Genomic DNA, 17,222 nt, shown 5'->3' on the forward strand with positions numbered 1-17,222 from the left:
CTTTTCTTTTGACTGTCCGTTTATAGACCAGCGAGCGCAAGTATCTATGAACTTGTAGGCAAAATACTCAGTTGAGCTATCTACATTTATACATAATCATTGCACGAGTATATAAAATAAAGGACGAGTATATTTGACATTTAAAATGTGTACGTTACAGCAACAAGTCTAGTCGAATTAACAAAGTTATGAGAACAATATATATTTCTGTATAAATTACAATATTTATGTGAAATCGTGAAGTTTTGTGTCAATATGTTTATAAAGTGTTTATTGTTGTTATTTTTCTGCTGTTTTGTTAGTGGACGTAAGTTTTTAAAAGCAATTTAATTTTTAACTTAATTAAGCTTAGTTAGGGCTTATTAAGATTAGTTACGGGTTATTTTTAAACCTAGTTTCGGAACTCTGTGATGACTGCTAGCGTATTAGACTACTTTAGCCAAATAAATAAGTAACATTATGGCAGGATCTTTATGGATTTTGACCATAGGTAACAAAAAACAAAGACAGGTTTGTAGTTTTTGGCAAATTAAAGGGTTTCTTCAAAAATAACTACATATGGATACTATAATTACTTACTTATACTTATAATTGTTCCGCGTGAGAATCAAACCGACGACCTCCCAACGCACTAGTAACTGCCTCTGTGGCGCGGTCGGTAGTGTATGCGGCTGCCGTGCGAGAGGTCTCGGGTTCGAATCCTGGGTCGGGCCAAAAAGTCTTTTTTGAGATTTTCTGTTAAGAATTTCTTAGATTTGCCCGGAGTTGGGAAGTTGAGGTCGAAGACCTCCGTGCCTCGGAGAGCACGTAAAGCCGTCGGTCCTGCACCTGACCTCTCACTGGTCGTGTCGGTGATCCATCCCACCGGGCTAGGAGAGTGATGGAATAGAGAGTGTACCTGTGTATTGTGCACACACTTGGACATTATAAACAAAGTCCTGCATAGATGGCCCGTTTCAATGAAACTGACCTCCGTAGCCGTATATCGACTAGGAGGACATTAGCGTGGCGATCACTTTAACCACAGCGCCACTGAGGCCATCAAAAAGTTCCATTTGAGGAATAGCGAAAGCTCATGGAAAGCTCCCAAGGCGAAGTACGCGCGAAGTCCGACAACTTGGTAGTAGAGAGCCTTGTCATTTTACTAGACGATTAATTATAATAATATCTACTCTAAATTCTATATTTTAAGAAAATAAAAAAATTAAAAATAATAAATATGGGATGCTACGCGTGAGTTTTACAGCAATGTGGAAGAGTACTACACTCTTCCACATCGCTGTAAAACTCTAATTAATAGTTAAATCCAGCATTGATATTACGAATAATTAAAATGTGCTCTAAATTAACCACAGAATGTGATACAACGTTTTTCGATGGTTGTATCTACTTCCGACGGTATCGCGGTTGCGCTCATTAGTTGTTTTGTTTGTTGCTATGAGGATTTTACTAATTTTACTAGTTTCAATATATTTTTCTTTGAAAAAGACAACTTCCGCACAAAGAATCGCTCTTGTGTCGCGAAGACTTTCAGAAACATAGGTATAAACAACGGACACAAAGTACAACCAGATGCAAAAAAAGAAACTGTTTGTGGATCGGACAAATAATTAATTAATCTAGTCAAAAAATCTAACCCATGACCTACCGACGCAATTGTAGTGGTGGGGCGACCAACTTAACCACTGCGCCATGGAGGTCGTCATGTCTTTATGTCGTGGGTAGAAAACAGCTAGATGATGATTAATAATCATCAGTTATGTATCATTTTAAGCGACAGATAGAATTGGCCCTCTGTACCGTGATTCTCTACTGCTTTCAACTACCGAAAATCGGCTAGCTGTTGAAAAATATTGTATGACAATCGGTTCAGCGCCTCTAGCGAGCGTCGTAGAAACTATTTTTGCAGTACATTTTAAATGGCAAATTCTCGATACTCGATGGTTCTAATTGTATAGAATCTAGCTACTGAACGTCGTATGTCCTATAAATTCTGTGATTAATCTCAAATGAGTAATACTTCTAACAAAGTCAGGAAACAAATCTAAGCAAATGAATATTATTTATAAACAATACAAATTTATCTGTCGGTCGCATGGTTTATATTCTTTATCAGCGGACGCTCGCTCTTGAACGCGGCACAGCTTCCGCTGGATATAACTGTGTGTCGGATACGACATTAGTATCTACACTATATACTGACCGGTTTTATAACTCTTTTAAACTGTAACGCGATTGTCTACCACTATCGATTATCTACTACCGGCAAGCTGTCGAGTAATTTTGTATGAGAAGCTGATCAGCGCCTCCGGCGGACGTCAAAGGAACTATTTTTGTTAGACATTTTTAATGTTTAAATTGATTTTGTAAAATTGACTTTAAGAAATGAGAAAGGTATCTCAAGAGGAAAAACCAAAAAGAAATGCAAAGAAAATTCTTGAGCGGTCAGCAGTTGTCACTATCACTACATATTATAAAGCAAAGGCGCTTCTCGCGTCTATTCCTATGCCTGTATGTACATTGTATGCTTACCCCTTTAAAACTACGCAGCGGATTTTGATACGGTTTTTTTAAATAGATAGAGTGATTCAAGAGAAGGGTATATATAAAAAAATGTACTTTTAGTTTTCTTTTTGTAAATTGACTGTTTAAACCGAGCGAAGCCTTGGCGGGCCGCTAGTTTCATAGATATATAAAATGGTTTATAATATTATTTATTTCTTTTAGAATACTATCGTTCATACGATAGATGTCTCCAGCCACGCATCGAGAACGGCTATGCTCGAGTGAAGCAAAGAGGCAGTTTTGTCAAGTACACCTGCCGAGCTAATTACATCTTGATGGGAAGCAAATACGCCACGTGCAAGAGTGGACGATGGGATTTACCACCACCTATATGCATTAGTAAGTATACATTTTTTTATGAGGAATAGAACTGCCTATATAGCGCGGTCAGTAGTCTATGCGACTGCCGAGCAAGAGATCTCGAGTTAGAATGCTGGGGTCTAAAACCCTTTTCGGAGTTTTCATGTTAAGAATTTCTTAGTGACTGTTCGAAGTTAGGAAGTTGGGGACGTAGACCTCCGTGCCTCGGAGAGCACGTAAAGCCGTGGGGTCTGTGCCTGATCTTTCACTGGTCGTGTCGGTTATCCGTCCCACCAGACTATGAGAGTGATGGAATAGAGAGTGTGTCTGTGTAATGTGCACACATTTGGACACTATAAACATAATATAATAGTAACTGTTGGCCAGTTTTAATGAAACTGACCGCCGTAGCCATTATAACTAGGATTATTATTAGGTATTTTATGTAGATTTTAAAGGTATTTATAATAAAATAGAATTGACTGTTTTAAAAAGAATTGAATTTAGTAGAATTGATGGTAAGACTAATTAACTTTCTGTTCCTCAGGGTCTGGCTGTACGGATCTGCCGCCAGTAAAGAACGCGTTAAAACAACCGTACTACAACGATGCCTGGGTGCTGTACTTCTGCCTGCCAGGGTACAAGCTCGTCGGCTCTCCAGTCCTCTACTGCAATGGAAGGTCTTGGAATGGCACTGTTCCTAATTGTATTGGTAAGTTTGTGCAATAGCCATGTGGCGCTACAGTATGTGACCGCCACGTAGAGATTGATATCGGGTTTGAATCATAAATCAATAAAATATTCCAGTTTTTCTGTAACAAATTCTCAACAAATCCTTGGAGTTAAGGAGTTTAGTGCCTTGAGTAGCACGTAAAGCTGTCGGACTTGTTCTCTATGAGAGTACTCTATGAGAGCGATGGAATAGAGTGTACCTAAGCATTGTGCACACATTAAAACACTATAAAAAGACTCCTGCTCAGTCATGGTTTCATTGTAACTAACCGCCGCGCCGTATAAAACGTTATTTAGTTACTATTGTACTTTTTCCATAGAGACGACATTCCAGCCCAAGACTTCATGTGACTTTGAAGACACATCGCTCTGTGGATGGAAGCAAGACGAACTGCATGACTTCGACTGGAAGAGGCTCAATAAGAAGACTCCCAGCTCCATCCTCAATACTGGACCTTCGTATGATCACACTTTAGGAAAGGATGGGAATGGTAAGGATTTTATATTAGTCAATTCAGAAAGAGCATTCTCAGCAATGTCGTAATAACTTTTCGAAGTGATATGTGAAACTTACTCTGAATAAAAAAAGCCTTTATACAAAATTATAACTAGCTAACCCCTAAAAAATATTTCTCAATGACCTTTTTTTCTATAAGATTTTAAAGAAGTTGCCTTATACTGACCTTGCACGACTCAAGTCCTAAGGGCGAGGCTACAACATTGCGTTGCGTCGACGTATCGCAAAAACGACGTCGCACATCAGTGCAAAATTCATAGAAAAGCTTTGCTAATGTTAGCGATGCGTCGACGCAACGCAGTGTTGTGGCTTAGCTCTAGACTACCCCTCCCTCCTCGTTCTTGGCGGAAACCCGAGCGTTGTGGGGCAGTAATGTGATTTATTTTAGAAAATACATACCCCTGAAATATATTTTTTTCAACAGGCTACTACATGTATATAGAGAGTACAAGTCAGCTCACAAACGACACGGCACGGCTGGTATCGCCAGTGTTTGACCAGAAATTAGCTGTAAATGGATGTTTCGCCTTCTACTACCATATGTATGGAGTGTAAGTATCTTTTAATATTATTTTAAATCCTGCACAATAGTTTTTTCCCGTGTTGCTGAATCTTTTAAAAACAACGGACACAAAGTACAACCAGACCCGAAACCATTATTTCTGTGGGAATCAAACTCACGACCTCCCGACGCAATGGTAGCGGCGTGGCGTACTAAACAATTGCGCCACGAATGTAATCTCGCAGAGGCGACATCAATTCAACTGCCAAAAGGACAAACCAAATGTCAAGCATCGAACCCACGACCTCCCGTCGTATTTGGCTCTGCGCCACGGATGCCTTCAAATATCGTATGGGTAGTGGTTACTTGGCGGCAAAGCTGTTCAACTTTTTTGACATGATTCACTGAACTCAAATACCACAAAGCCCACCCATCATTAGAATAATATGTCTGTGGTAAAAACCCACAACCAAAAACTTTATTGTCGTAAGCGGATATCCATCCTCTATTTACTGCGCCGAAGATTCCTTAACTCTACCATCAATACGAGTTCTTTGTAATACTAAATCTAATTGCGATAAATAAATGTCTATTTTTTTCATAATTAAACGATAATTTCTCAAACAACTGATGAATCGTAGTATTGCGTGCACATTTCGCAAAAGTAAGCACGCGTTCTTCGTTCGAATGAGATCTTCAATCATATTATAGGCAGTTATAATATTAGTATTATTTGATTAACTGACAGTATTATTACACAACATACATAATATCACGCCTGTTATACCCAAAAGTGTAGGCAGAGATGTTTGAAATACACAGCCGCGTTTCACTTATCCCCATGTAAAAGGGGGCGAGCCTATTGCCATATGCACGTTACCAAACCCCGGGCTACTATTGAGAAATATTCTAATAAAAAGTTGAAAAAGACCAATAGCGCTTCGTGATGAAACCTTGCATGCCAAAAATTTGTTAAATATGAGGGTATGCAAAATCGTTCACCCGCAATTGGCCAGCGTGGTAGACTCAAGGCCTAACCCCTAACTCATTACCGGAGGAGAGTGGAAACCCTTGCTCAGCAGTGGGACATTAATGGGTTAAAAAAAATGTGTTTTATTTATCCGAAAGTATTGTTAATGGCGAAACGTGGTTGTATTTCTTGCACCTGTATAGCAGGCACGAAAGTGACTGTAGTAGTCTGTAGGCCAGGCATATATGTACTTACATATGTATGTACTTTGTATGTTTTAGTGCTATGGGTGGTCTAAGAGTGTACCAGAAGCCTGACAGTCTGATGCTGTACCAACTACTGCAGTCCAGCAGTACTGACGAGTACAAGCTGTTCGAGAAGTGGGGGAACCAAGGTAACGCCTGGTTCCTCAGCGTCACTCCATTAGCTAACGTCACTGAGGACTTTCAGGTAATTTCTTGAACTTTAACGTTATTGCTTTAGCTGTGAAGGCTTTACTTGGTCACTGAGGAGTCGTCCATTAAGAGATATGAGGTTTAAGAGTAACCCCCACCCCCTTATATTTGAACTGTAATGTATTATTTGTACCTACAATGTAGTAACTAATTTTAAATATTCATAACAAAAAAGGGCAAAAATTACTAATTTTATACTACTTATTACACGTTTTCAGTGCAGAAAAGTGTATTGTAATTATACTTTTTATGTGGTGATAAAATCCATGTTCATGCAAAAAGTAGATTTTTTTTGACAGAAAACACCTTTGTCCATTTACCTGCTCAATATTTTTACCGATTTTGTACTTTATTGTTTTTTCGTTCCACAGATCATAATTGAAGGCATCAGAGGCAAGAGTTTCACGAGCGACATCGCTATTGACGACGTGGCCATCCTCCAAGGAGAGAACTGCACCAGTCTCATGACTCAAGCCACCACCACTCCTGGTAAGTACCGTCTTATCATTAGGTGTGTGTTTTAATTAGTGGTTAGTGATCAATCTAGTGTCAAAATTCTTCAAGCCACCCGAAAGGTCTTTGACATAGCTTAACCACTGTTATCTTAATCGACCACAGAAGAGACCGAATTTTCACGTGTCCTCCTAAGCACGGAGACGCACAGTTTAAATACCATTATGCGGTCACCCATCTATAGAATGACTGCGCCAGCGATTGCTTAACCTACTAATCGTTTACTGAACGGTGAGCGCAACTTGCTATGAGCGCCTCGATAGGTAGACCTCCTTTAGCAAATACTCACGTTACAATTTCACCTTGACTGCCTTTGTAGTGCGGTCGGTAGTGTATGCCAGGCAGAGGTCTCGGGTTCGAAACCTGGGACTGATTTTTTCTAATATATTAAGAAGTTTAGAGATTACCCGGAGTAAGGAAGTTGAGGTCGTAGACCTTCCATTACGTATGTTTGTATTTTTTTGTTTGTTCGTTTGTATGTTTGTTTGTAAGACTAATTATTTTAACAGACGATCAGTCATGTGTCGGCCGCTGCCTGGTCGGCTTCGATGCTTACTACACGGAGTCTTCAGGCCACGGCCACAGCCACACGGGACACACGTGCGAGTGCAGCTTCATATGCGTCCTCTCTGATAACTGCTGCCCTGACTATTTGGACGTCTGCGAGTTTGGAATCAGTAAGTTTTTCTTACTTTTAAGGATGATTAGTAGGATTTAACCGATGCTGTGTAATCGAAGCCGAATGATCACAGTAAACTAAACTTAGTAATTATAGGGTTCCCGTTTTACCACTGGGTATAGAACCCTAAAAAAGAAGCAGTAATAGCCGATAAATAAGCACTTTCTTCCACTAAAGGCGATAGGATCAAGGAGTATTTGTCAGGAGATTAAAGTCTGACATCTTAGTGGAGCTTTGGCATGCAAGATTAATCTAGATAATCATGATTATTTCTGTGTATTTTGGAAATAAAGTAGCAGAATTAAACAGGCTATCGTCAGCTGCAGACACTAATGGGTCATTGATGTTCTAAATTTTGAGAAATGTTTACGTCTGCCACCCTTGATCCTTCAATGCAAGGCTACTAATAATTCAGACTATAGTGAATTATAATACAAAACATACAAATACAATATCATATTATTAAACAATTACAGCAAGCGACACCGACCAACCAGAAGCCACGACCCTCAGCAGTACATCAATAGCGTTGCCTCAGACCCAAAAACTGGTCGCAACTAACACTGTCCCTCCCACAACATCGACTAGTACTTCGACTAGCACCACGACTAGTACAACGACGACCACAAGAAAGCCACCAACGACTAAAAAGTTGACTCTAAAGCCAAAGCCTCCTGTGACACCAGCTGTCACTAAATTAACGACGACTACCACCACGCAAAAGCCAACGACGGTACCTACCACTCAAGAGGTGGTGACTGTAAAGAATGTGTCTAAAAGTACGCTACCACCAGTGGCTGTGTTTACAAACCCACCACCAGTGACTAGAAGGAAACCTTTTACAGTCAGTAAACCGATACCGCCTAAAAGGTTTGTGGATAAGAAAAGAACAGGTGAGTAAATTGAGACGTTTTTAATCATTGAGAATGGAAAGAGTTAATGACACCCAATGTATTTCTTGTACCTACAGTTAATTTGGTTTTATGATGTTACCCTTTTAGAACTATTTTTAAGTGATTTTTAGTATAAACTAAAAATCACGTAGTTTCTCAACTATTCCGGTGTTTTTTTATCAAATCTTGCAAATCAAACACACCTATTGTTGAATTAATCTTTAAAACTTTCTTGTTGCAGTCCAGCCATTTTATTTTGTCTTTTTTTTACATTTCTGCTTTACTACTTTACTTTTTCTACATTTCGCTCAGAAAAGTGATGGCTGATGTATAAAGATGGAGGCTTATTGGAGTATTGCTCTTTTAGTATCAATATTTTACCTAAACTAAACCTTATTTCCTTTAGCATAGATCCTTAAAGAATACTTCGTTTATGCCCCGAAGTTAGTTGACAGAAGCTAAAAATAATGATGATTTTTGGTCTTTTCCAGGAGGTAACGGAGTAACGATAACGCTAGTAGTATTATTCCTAGTAGGAATATGTTGTGGTGTCTTATATGGAGGGTATAAGTTACGTACAGCGAGGGGCAGGGCGGCGCTAGCGAGGCTACGGGGGCGCGTGTCCAGGGACGCCGAGGTCCGCTTCCTGAAGACCGACGATGATGATGAATAAATGTTGATTGTAGATTGCTGTTTTATTTGATTAGATATGGTATTACGTGCTTTTCAATTTTTCGGCCGTGCTTCAGGAGGTTTGCTTTCTAATGTCAACTGACAAAATTCTTAGTTTTTCCTGTTACTAGTATGTATGTGTAGGTATTGAGATGAAACCATATTACGCATAACAAAGTATAGTTTGCGTATATTTCAAATTTTATACGTTTTAGTATACGTTTAAAATGTAAGAGTCTAGTAAAATTGACAATAACTTAATAATACAAGTCCTGCTGGATTCCTTGTTTAGTTTCCTATAGGATATTTTAAATATAACAATGTCTGTAACATTAATACCCATTTGTTTTCGTAAAAAGTATTCTGATCAAGTGCCTATTAATGCTAAATCACGTCTTAATTATAATAACTGCACGTAGACGTCTCGTAGCTGAACGCTACGCGGAAATATCTCTACGACGCTACGTGGTCAAGATAGGCTACGCGCGAATCTTAAAGAAGTTGCACAGATTTATTTCATGAAAGCTGTAGAGTTAAAATGCAAAACTGTATGTTTTCCATTTAGCACAGTTAATTGTTTGTGAAATAAAGTATTGGAATCCGTTTTTTTTAACAAAATTAATAGATTAAACACATAGGAAAAAGTCACGCTAATACTCGTATAAGTAACAATATCGACACGATATAACAAGAAAACATTCCTACTTATCTTTCTACCATTCATTTTCAAGTAACAAATCTGAATCGAATTTGATTTAGCATAGAACTCTTTACATATCACTATCTACTCGTACTTAGTAATCTTTTACCATCTATTCCAACCTGAAAACTATTCAGAGTGCGAATACGGCTAATGCAACCTTGAGTACTCAGTAAGTCGTCACCGAAACTTCGAGCAAACTTAAGTAAATAATACAAGGTTGTGATAAACATTGTGTAATATTAATCTACTGTAAAGAATTGCTAAAAAATTGCATAAGTTTGAAAGAATTTGTGAGAATTCTGATGTATTTTTTTAAGTGGTAACAAATTTTCCCGATCCTGGTATCACTGGATAGCGGAAGAGCGGGATAATACAAACAGTGACCTCGTTTTTATGTTACCCCGTTAGCACAATGTCACGTTGAGCCGTGGAGCGCAGCCTTCGTAGTTATCGCTCATATCGACCCGCGCCGCCGCCGCGCCGGCAGCCATTTTGCACCGCGCATGCGCCCCACGCACATGCGACAACACTGACGTTTCAAACCCCAGTAGCTCTCCGAAATTTACAGCTAACTGTAAATAAAATTGTAGATATCAAATTAAAAAATAACAGTGTACAATACCACTAAATAAAATAATGCCAGTGCGTGTTTACATTTGAAAAAGGTTCGCAACAAAACCGCTGTTTGAGGGTAAGTGAAATTTGCTATTATTAACTATTTTTAAATCGAATTATTGAAAACAAATTGGATTCAGTTATTCTTAGCACGTAGTTTTTTGTTCTAAAGACGTTTTAAGACAGTTTAACGTTTTATGTAACAGGGTAAGTTGTTTATTATAAGTAGTTATATGTATGTGAATCGCGGTACTCGCGATAAAATGCTGATTAATTTAACTTGAAGTGCCTTTGAGGCCTCTTTATTGGTGGATTGGAGGCTATTTGATACGTTTAATTGTTTTGTTCAATGCTAACGAGTTGAATGGTACTTAACGTTCAGTTTTTGGGTCAACGAGGGTTCGTTTCCTTGTTCAATAAAGTACATATATACTTACTTAACAAACATATAGTAATGTGTGATATTTTATTCGAAGATAGACATATTTTTCTTATATTTCATAAATGTAATATGCCTTAAATAAACTACTTTTCAGACCTATACGCGAAGTTAATAACTTACTTCTTTTGTGTGTCTTCTTTTCTTATAAACTTGTTCTCTAACAAGATTTTCCGTGTTATAAAACTATGGCTTATAATTCAATATGTGTAGTGTTAATACTTTAATATCGTTAAAAGAAACGCAGTGAGTCATGCTCAAATAATTGTGGAAATGTTACTTGTATGACTCGAATTTATGGGTAGTCTTATGACATCATTTTCTGAAAAAAAAAATACCGATTGGAACAAATAAACAGCTCGACTTTATCAAATTCGAAATGGTATATTTAAAAGTAATAAGTAACGAAACTAGTATTCATTTTTAAGATTGTCCAAGTATTTTTTTATTAATAATCAATAACTCAGCTTAATTTAACTTTATTTTTAAAAGACTACTGCCGCACTTGGAAATGCTCTTGTGTAGCGGGGACTTTTACAAACATACAAGCAACGGACACAAAACACAACCAGAACCGAAACAATTATTTGTGGATCGCACAAATAATTGTTCCGTGTGGGATTCGACCTCCCGACGCAATAATAGCGGCGTGGTGACCTTAACCACTGCGCCACGGTGGTAGTCATTGATATATTTAAGAAGAATAATTAACGAAGAAATAATTAATGAAGATTATTTATTCCTTTTACGTACTGATTATTCAAAAGATGAATTAATAATAGAATCTTTGAACCCTTCCGTGTAATCCTGACTTGCTGACATCGGTACTTCGAGATTCTCACATTTTTCTTTCAGTCTTTTATTCCGGTTCACTAAAATGGGTTTCTATTGATTGCTTTCGTATAAGTACTTACCTTTTTTGTTGAATCTAGTGCGATATTATTACGTAAACTATAGGAAGGATTAACGTTGAAATGTTTTTGAGTATCTAATAGTTGCCGAGTGGACTATTTAGTTATACTTTTTATCCGTATAATTCCCGTTCTTATTGGGTTTCCGGGATAAATTCTTATGCCTTTTCTCAGTTTCTAACTATCTTTGTACAAAACCTTATGCAACTTGGTTCAGTGGTTTAGAAATGAAGAAGAGAAGTACAGTATTTCCTCTAACTATCTTTGCACATAGCCTTATACAACTTGGTTCAGTGGTTTAGACATTAAGAAGAGAAGTACCTATAAATACAAATGCCGAAATACTGTAAGTAAGTAGGGATTTTTAAACGACGTTGCGGGCTTTGGCTTGTTTTATATGTAAGTGTAACCGACTGCTGATCATGAGGTCTGAGTTCGATTCCGCGATCGGGCAATGTACTTTGATCTTTTTATTTATATTAGATTTTTTTAACAGTAGCGCGACATTTGATAGCTTGCCAAGCAAAGGTGTATTTCATACACCTTTGCCTAAGTCTTCGGGTATAAAAGGCATGATATATGTACATATATGTAGGTCACTGTAGGTGGTTCTAAGTAGATAAGAATTTATTTCTAAATATATTGCTATCTGTTTTATGTTTATGTCAATTTTATCTACCAAACATCCTTTCACGATAACTTGAATATTAAATTAAGTACAGTACGTTTAAATTCTGTATCCCAAGATGGGTAATTAGTATAAAAATATGTTATACTTTGAATTTTTACGCTTGTTATGCTAGACAAAGTACCCACACAATTTCAGTTTCCGATATAATTTATGTTGGTCTCATGTAATAATAGAGGTATGCCATTACTATATACCGGGCAAGTTACAAAACTCCGGCATACTATATCCATAAACGTTTTCCCATAGGGTAGGCAGATACCGAGGAAAGCAACATTCACATATTGTTGTATAGGAAACAAAATTATAAAAATACTAGCTGACCCGCCAACTTTGTTTTGCCATATAAATAAAAAGAAAATAGTGTCAATTAGGGGTATAAAAAATTTATGTTAGCCGATTCTCAGACGTACTTAATATGCTCACAAAATTTCATGAGAATCGGTCTAGCCGTTTCGGAAGAGAACGGTAACTAACATTGTGATATGGAAATTTTATATACAAGATTTAATAAATTCACATTTGCTAAAGACATTATTCAATCCATTGCTGATATTTTTCAATCAATAAGTCCTGCCGGTAATTGAATCCAGACCGCATATGTTTTTATTTTCAAAGCCGTCTCTCGGGGCCTCCACTTCTGCCCGGTTCAAGTGCATTTGAAATACGTTGTGGTTCTACAATATTTATATGTTAACTACTAATGCTTTTCACTTCGTCTGCGATTTATTTCCTGATAGCAAATATTCTTTGTTCAATACATAGACGTTTTATTTAAGTTGAAATCTGTGCCAAAATTTCGAGAAAATTCGTTCAGATTTTCAAATATATAGATAAAATTGCTCATGCTGAATCGGTAATTGTTGTTTTTACTGTGTTTACTACGGAAATAAATTTAACCTACTATGATCCCACTGCTGGGCAAGTGCCTTCTTCCGGAATGAGACTCTTCTTACTATTTAAAGTGAATAAAATTAAGTGTTCAATACGAAAAACTTGTTTACAAAGATTTAATTCAATAAAATTTAGTATGTAATATCAATAAAAACTTTCACAAATATTGCTTAAAAGTAGTATTTCATAAAATAAATGTTCCTCCCTTAACCTCTTACTTAAGGGTAGCATTAGCTAAAGTAAACACGACATCAGAATACAGACGTTACATAATCTGTGACTCCGGCCTCCTCGCGTGGTTTCGTAACAGATATGGATCCGTAGACCTTTGTCGTTTAGCGCTGAAATATTCGCTTCCTGCTTTTATAACTTCATATTTTATTCCAAAGGGGTTTTTGTATGTACTGTTTGATATAGATTGTATTTTTGTGATGTATGCAACAAAAGTTACTGTTTGCTATTCTTCTTCTTATCGTATGGTTAGTGGTCAACCTAGTGTCAAAATTGTTCAAGCCGCCCGGCCTATGACGTTGTTTTTTTTTTACTTTTTTTTGTTTGCCATTAAGAATTCCAAAATGAAATAATAAAATAAGATGATTTATCATTTTAACACTTCAGTATTTCTTTTGTAAGTATACAGTTAGATTTAAAATTTATTTTGTTAAAATTGTAAATTAAAAGCATTATAAATATGTAAGTTTAAAAAAATCATTTCATAAGTGACCCACAACTGCACAGGCATGACATGTACAAAATATTAAAAATACAATTTTATGAAACTGCTTGTAAATATATCAATACTAGCCAACCCGCGTGGATCCACTCGTGGGTAATTTTATAACAAAAAAATTTTTATTAAAAAAGTATCGTTTGTGATGTTTAACCATTTCCATCCTCATCGAAATCGGTGCAGCGCTTTAGAATGAAAGAACAGACAAACCTTTATATTATAACGCTCTAATTCATAAAAATATATAAAGTTATAAAAGGCTTTATAAAAGGCTGTTTTGTATCTTTCACTGAGAAAACATATTTTAGTAGTTGTTTAACTAAAATAGGTTTATAGTGTGTTTATGAATAAGAGGGTATAAGTATACATTTTATCTGCCTCAGAATACATTTCTAATACAATACATTACTGAAGCTTTATTTCCTTGGCTCGCAGTCTCTCTCGTATTGATGTAAGCCACATGACAATGTATCAAACATTAATGGCTGACTTAAGCCGATTATCCCACATCCCCTACTCCATTAGAGAACTATAAAACATTTTCTTACTATGACCTTACTTTTTATGGTATTTCCTTTTTATGGTTCCTTGGTTCAATAAGAAAAAGGTCACTTATATAAATAATATTGTAGTTAAACTGTCTTTCTGTTTTTTTAAGAACACCTAGAGGATATCCGCGGAAATGATTACGAAATTACGAAATGTAAAAGTGCAGTGTTTTTCAAATGTGTATAACAGTATAATATAATGGGTAGGTTATATTATATTTACAGGATTTTTTTAAGATATAATACGAATTTTGTTGAATATTTTGATTTAAAGCTTAACTGTAAATTTTTCTTTGACCTAGAATCGTAAAATTTGGCAAGACTCACCCCCGGTTACTGAGGTACATTTAGCGGGAGTTTATCTATTCAATAACGTTTAAACTCATATAAAAGACGTATTGAATAGATAAAAAATATATAATCAGAAACCAGGGGTGAATGTATCAATTTACCAGCTGAATACCAGTATTTAACATGGAGCGACTGCCTACTGGACCTCTGCAACCCAGTTACCTGGGTTATAGTATAATACATACATACTATGATTAAGGGAATATACTTCTATCCCCCTGGATAAAGAAAAACCTAGGCTAAAAATAATAATAAATTGACAGAGTAGGCGGTGAGTTATTATTCATCACTTTATGTCAAAGACGTTGCTAATTCATAATTTACTTATTTATCTTTGAAGTTAATTTATGAAGACTTATTAAAATAAAATTCATTACGAATAAATTACTGTGGGCGAATAAAAAAATAATTATTCGAATTAGGTGTTTCTCTTCTTCTAAAATATTTCTTGCGGACATATTTAGAAATAGTAAAGTTTTATTTGTTTGTCAGTCTGTAGCTAAACTCCAAAACTGCAGAACAGATTTCCATTTAGTTGTTACCTAAAGGATCATTCACGATAAGGGTTTAGGTGTTTTATTTATTAAGGTTTTATATAAAAAGGCATACGTATTGATGACTAGCTGACCCGCGCAACTTCGCTTGCGTCCAATAAGAGAGAATGGGCGAAATTTTTCCCCGTTTTTGTAATATTAATTACTGCTACTCTGCTCCTTTTGGTCGTAGCGTGATGATATCTGGCCTATGTCCTTCCTCGGGTATCTAAATATCTCCATACCAAATTTCATGCAAATTGGTTCAGTAGTTTAGGCGTGATTGAGTAGCAGACAGACCGACAGACAGACAGAGTTACTTTCGCATTTATAATGTTAGTAATTAGTAAGGAAGTATGGATGAATGTTGAATATATCGAAAAACATCAGTCTACTACTGTTAACTACGAACAAAACAAAAACTAGGTCTGATAATAATTATAGTAGGTACTTATATTCACTTACAATAAAACAGGAAGGTACAAACAATATTCTTCTATCAAGTCTTAAACTTTCCTTCTTGAAATAAACCTCTCAGATAATGTTTGAAAAAGAAACCTGAACTATATCGCTCTCTCGCTCCCTCAAGCTTTAAGTGTCTGGCACAATGCCGGGCTAACTTAAAGGGATTAAATTACGCCACTTGAGGCAAAAAGTTTGCTACAAACTTTACCGGATAGTTAGCAAACTAGCCTTGAGTTAGCTGAAGACTAGTGCATCTATTTTTAGTGAAAGGTCGACTTTTGTACTGAAATAAGATGTTTCAGACTGCCTTTTCATATTTCTTTGCGCTTTTGTGGAGACTATTTTCAGTATGGTTCTTTAGATATAGCCGATAATGAGGTCTTTAGGACGATTGTCTGTTTGGATAAAGTGTGATCGATATTTTTTAATTTGTTGGATTATTTTTATTTGAATGGTAGTCTGCATCTGTGTCGCGGTGGATAATTATTGACAATGAGGTCCCAGGTTTGATTGCTAAGTCAGTCAAAATAATAATTTTTTTTTTTCGCCGTTTACAATATTAGTTCCATACAGAAGAAGGCAAGCCTTAAGTTCATATATTGGGCACGTTACCAAACTTCGGAGTACTATTGAGTATAATGAACGTAAATCACAAAAAGTCCTTCGTCCGACATGGGCAATGGACCCGGGACCTTGTGTCATCAGCAGGATACACTACCGCGCTAAAAAGGCTGGCAATTTAATGAAATCCATATATTGTATAACATACTTTTTCAACGCAGGAATTATTTTTTCAGGAAAATTTTATTAATATACATATTCGGTATGCGTAACTTTGTTATTTGGAGGCCTACATTACTCGTGTTATGATTGTACGTGCATGATCGTATGCGTACGGATTCAAAGGAAACGTGGAGTCACTTGTGAACTTGCGACGATGTTATTGAGTTGGTAAATATAATTTTTATATGAGAGATCAGTGACTTTCATGAATGTTAGAAGAATATTAATGTCCAATGTTTAATGCCCGTTTTTTGAGGTACATTTTTTTTCCTTAGCCTGTTTGAGTATCCCACTGCTGGGCAGAGGCCTCCCTTCTCACTTCCAAAACCCTCTATCAGCGGTAGTTCATCTATTCAATAGCGTTTAAGTTGTTAATATCCGAGTTGAAGTTTCGGAGATAGAAGCGTTCAAACAAAACAAAATCACAGCTATATATTGAACCTAAATAGTAGCTGAATAGGCATTTTTCGTTCGTTTAAATAAGAGTTGCTGTGGCGAAACATTCCGTTACTTTAACCAAACTACACTACTTAAAGACTATCCTATACTGTGAACAGATAATGCGAATGAATTCTTAAAATCGAGTCAGTAGTTTTGGAGATTAGACTTTGTAAACAAGCAAAGTTTACCTTTCTTAACAGAGGAATAAATATAGCTAATATCAAATAACATTCTTTAATATATTTTCATACGTGTACTCACAAGCTTTTCCGTAATAATGTGTTGCCATACACAACAGATAAAGTATAAAAATAAAGCAATTT

At 36.4% G+C, this 17,222-nt stretch overlaps 2 protein-coding genes across 20 annotated transcripts in view; both read left to right on the forward strand.

The window, feature by feature from the left end:
• The first annotated feature begins 154 nt into the window (after positions 1 to 154).
• LOC142983863 (uncharacterized) lies at positions 155 to 8,813 on the forward strand. The gene is made up of 10 exons (XM_076131015.1): positions 155 to 307; positions 2,728 to 2,904; positions 3,413 to 3,577; positions 3,918 to 4,088; positions 4,539 to 4,665; positions 5,868 to 6,036; positions 6,413 to 6,530; positions 7,064 to 7,231; positions 7,710 to 8,126; positions 8,618 to 8,813. The coding sequence occupies exons 1-10, from the start codon at positions 256 to 258 to the stop codon at positions 8,797 to 8,799; spliced, it is 1,746 nt and encodes a 581-aa protein (XP_075987130.1). The 5' UTR covers positions 155 to 255; the 3' UTR covers positions 8,800 to 8,813.
• A 1,225-nt stretch (positions 8,814 to 10,038) lies between these two features.
• Cadps (calcium-dependent secretion activator 1) overlaps positions 10,039 to 17,222 on the forward strand; it is a 70,711-nt gene continuing 63,527 nt past the window's right edge. For 13 of the 19 annotated variants that reach the window (XM_076131281.1, XM_076131284.1, XM_076131291.1 and 10 more), the window contains exon 1: positions 10,039 to 10,192. The gene's annotated coding sequence lies outside the window, so the exon portion shown is untranslated. The remainder of the gene's footprint in view (positions 10,193 to 17,222) is intronic. The other 6 variants (XM_076131290.1, XM_076131298.1, XM_076131301.1 and 3 more) reach the window with 1 other exon arrangement.

Source organism: Anticarsia gemmatalis, chromosome 25 (genome assembly GCF_050436995.1).
Source record: "Anticarsia gemmatalis isolate Benzon Research Colony breed Stoneville strain chromosome 25, ilAntGemm2 primary, whole genome shotgun sequence".
Taxonomy (NCBI): Eukaryota; Metazoa; Arthropoda; class Insecta; order Lepidoptera; family Erebidae; genus Anticarsia; species Anticarsia gemmatalis.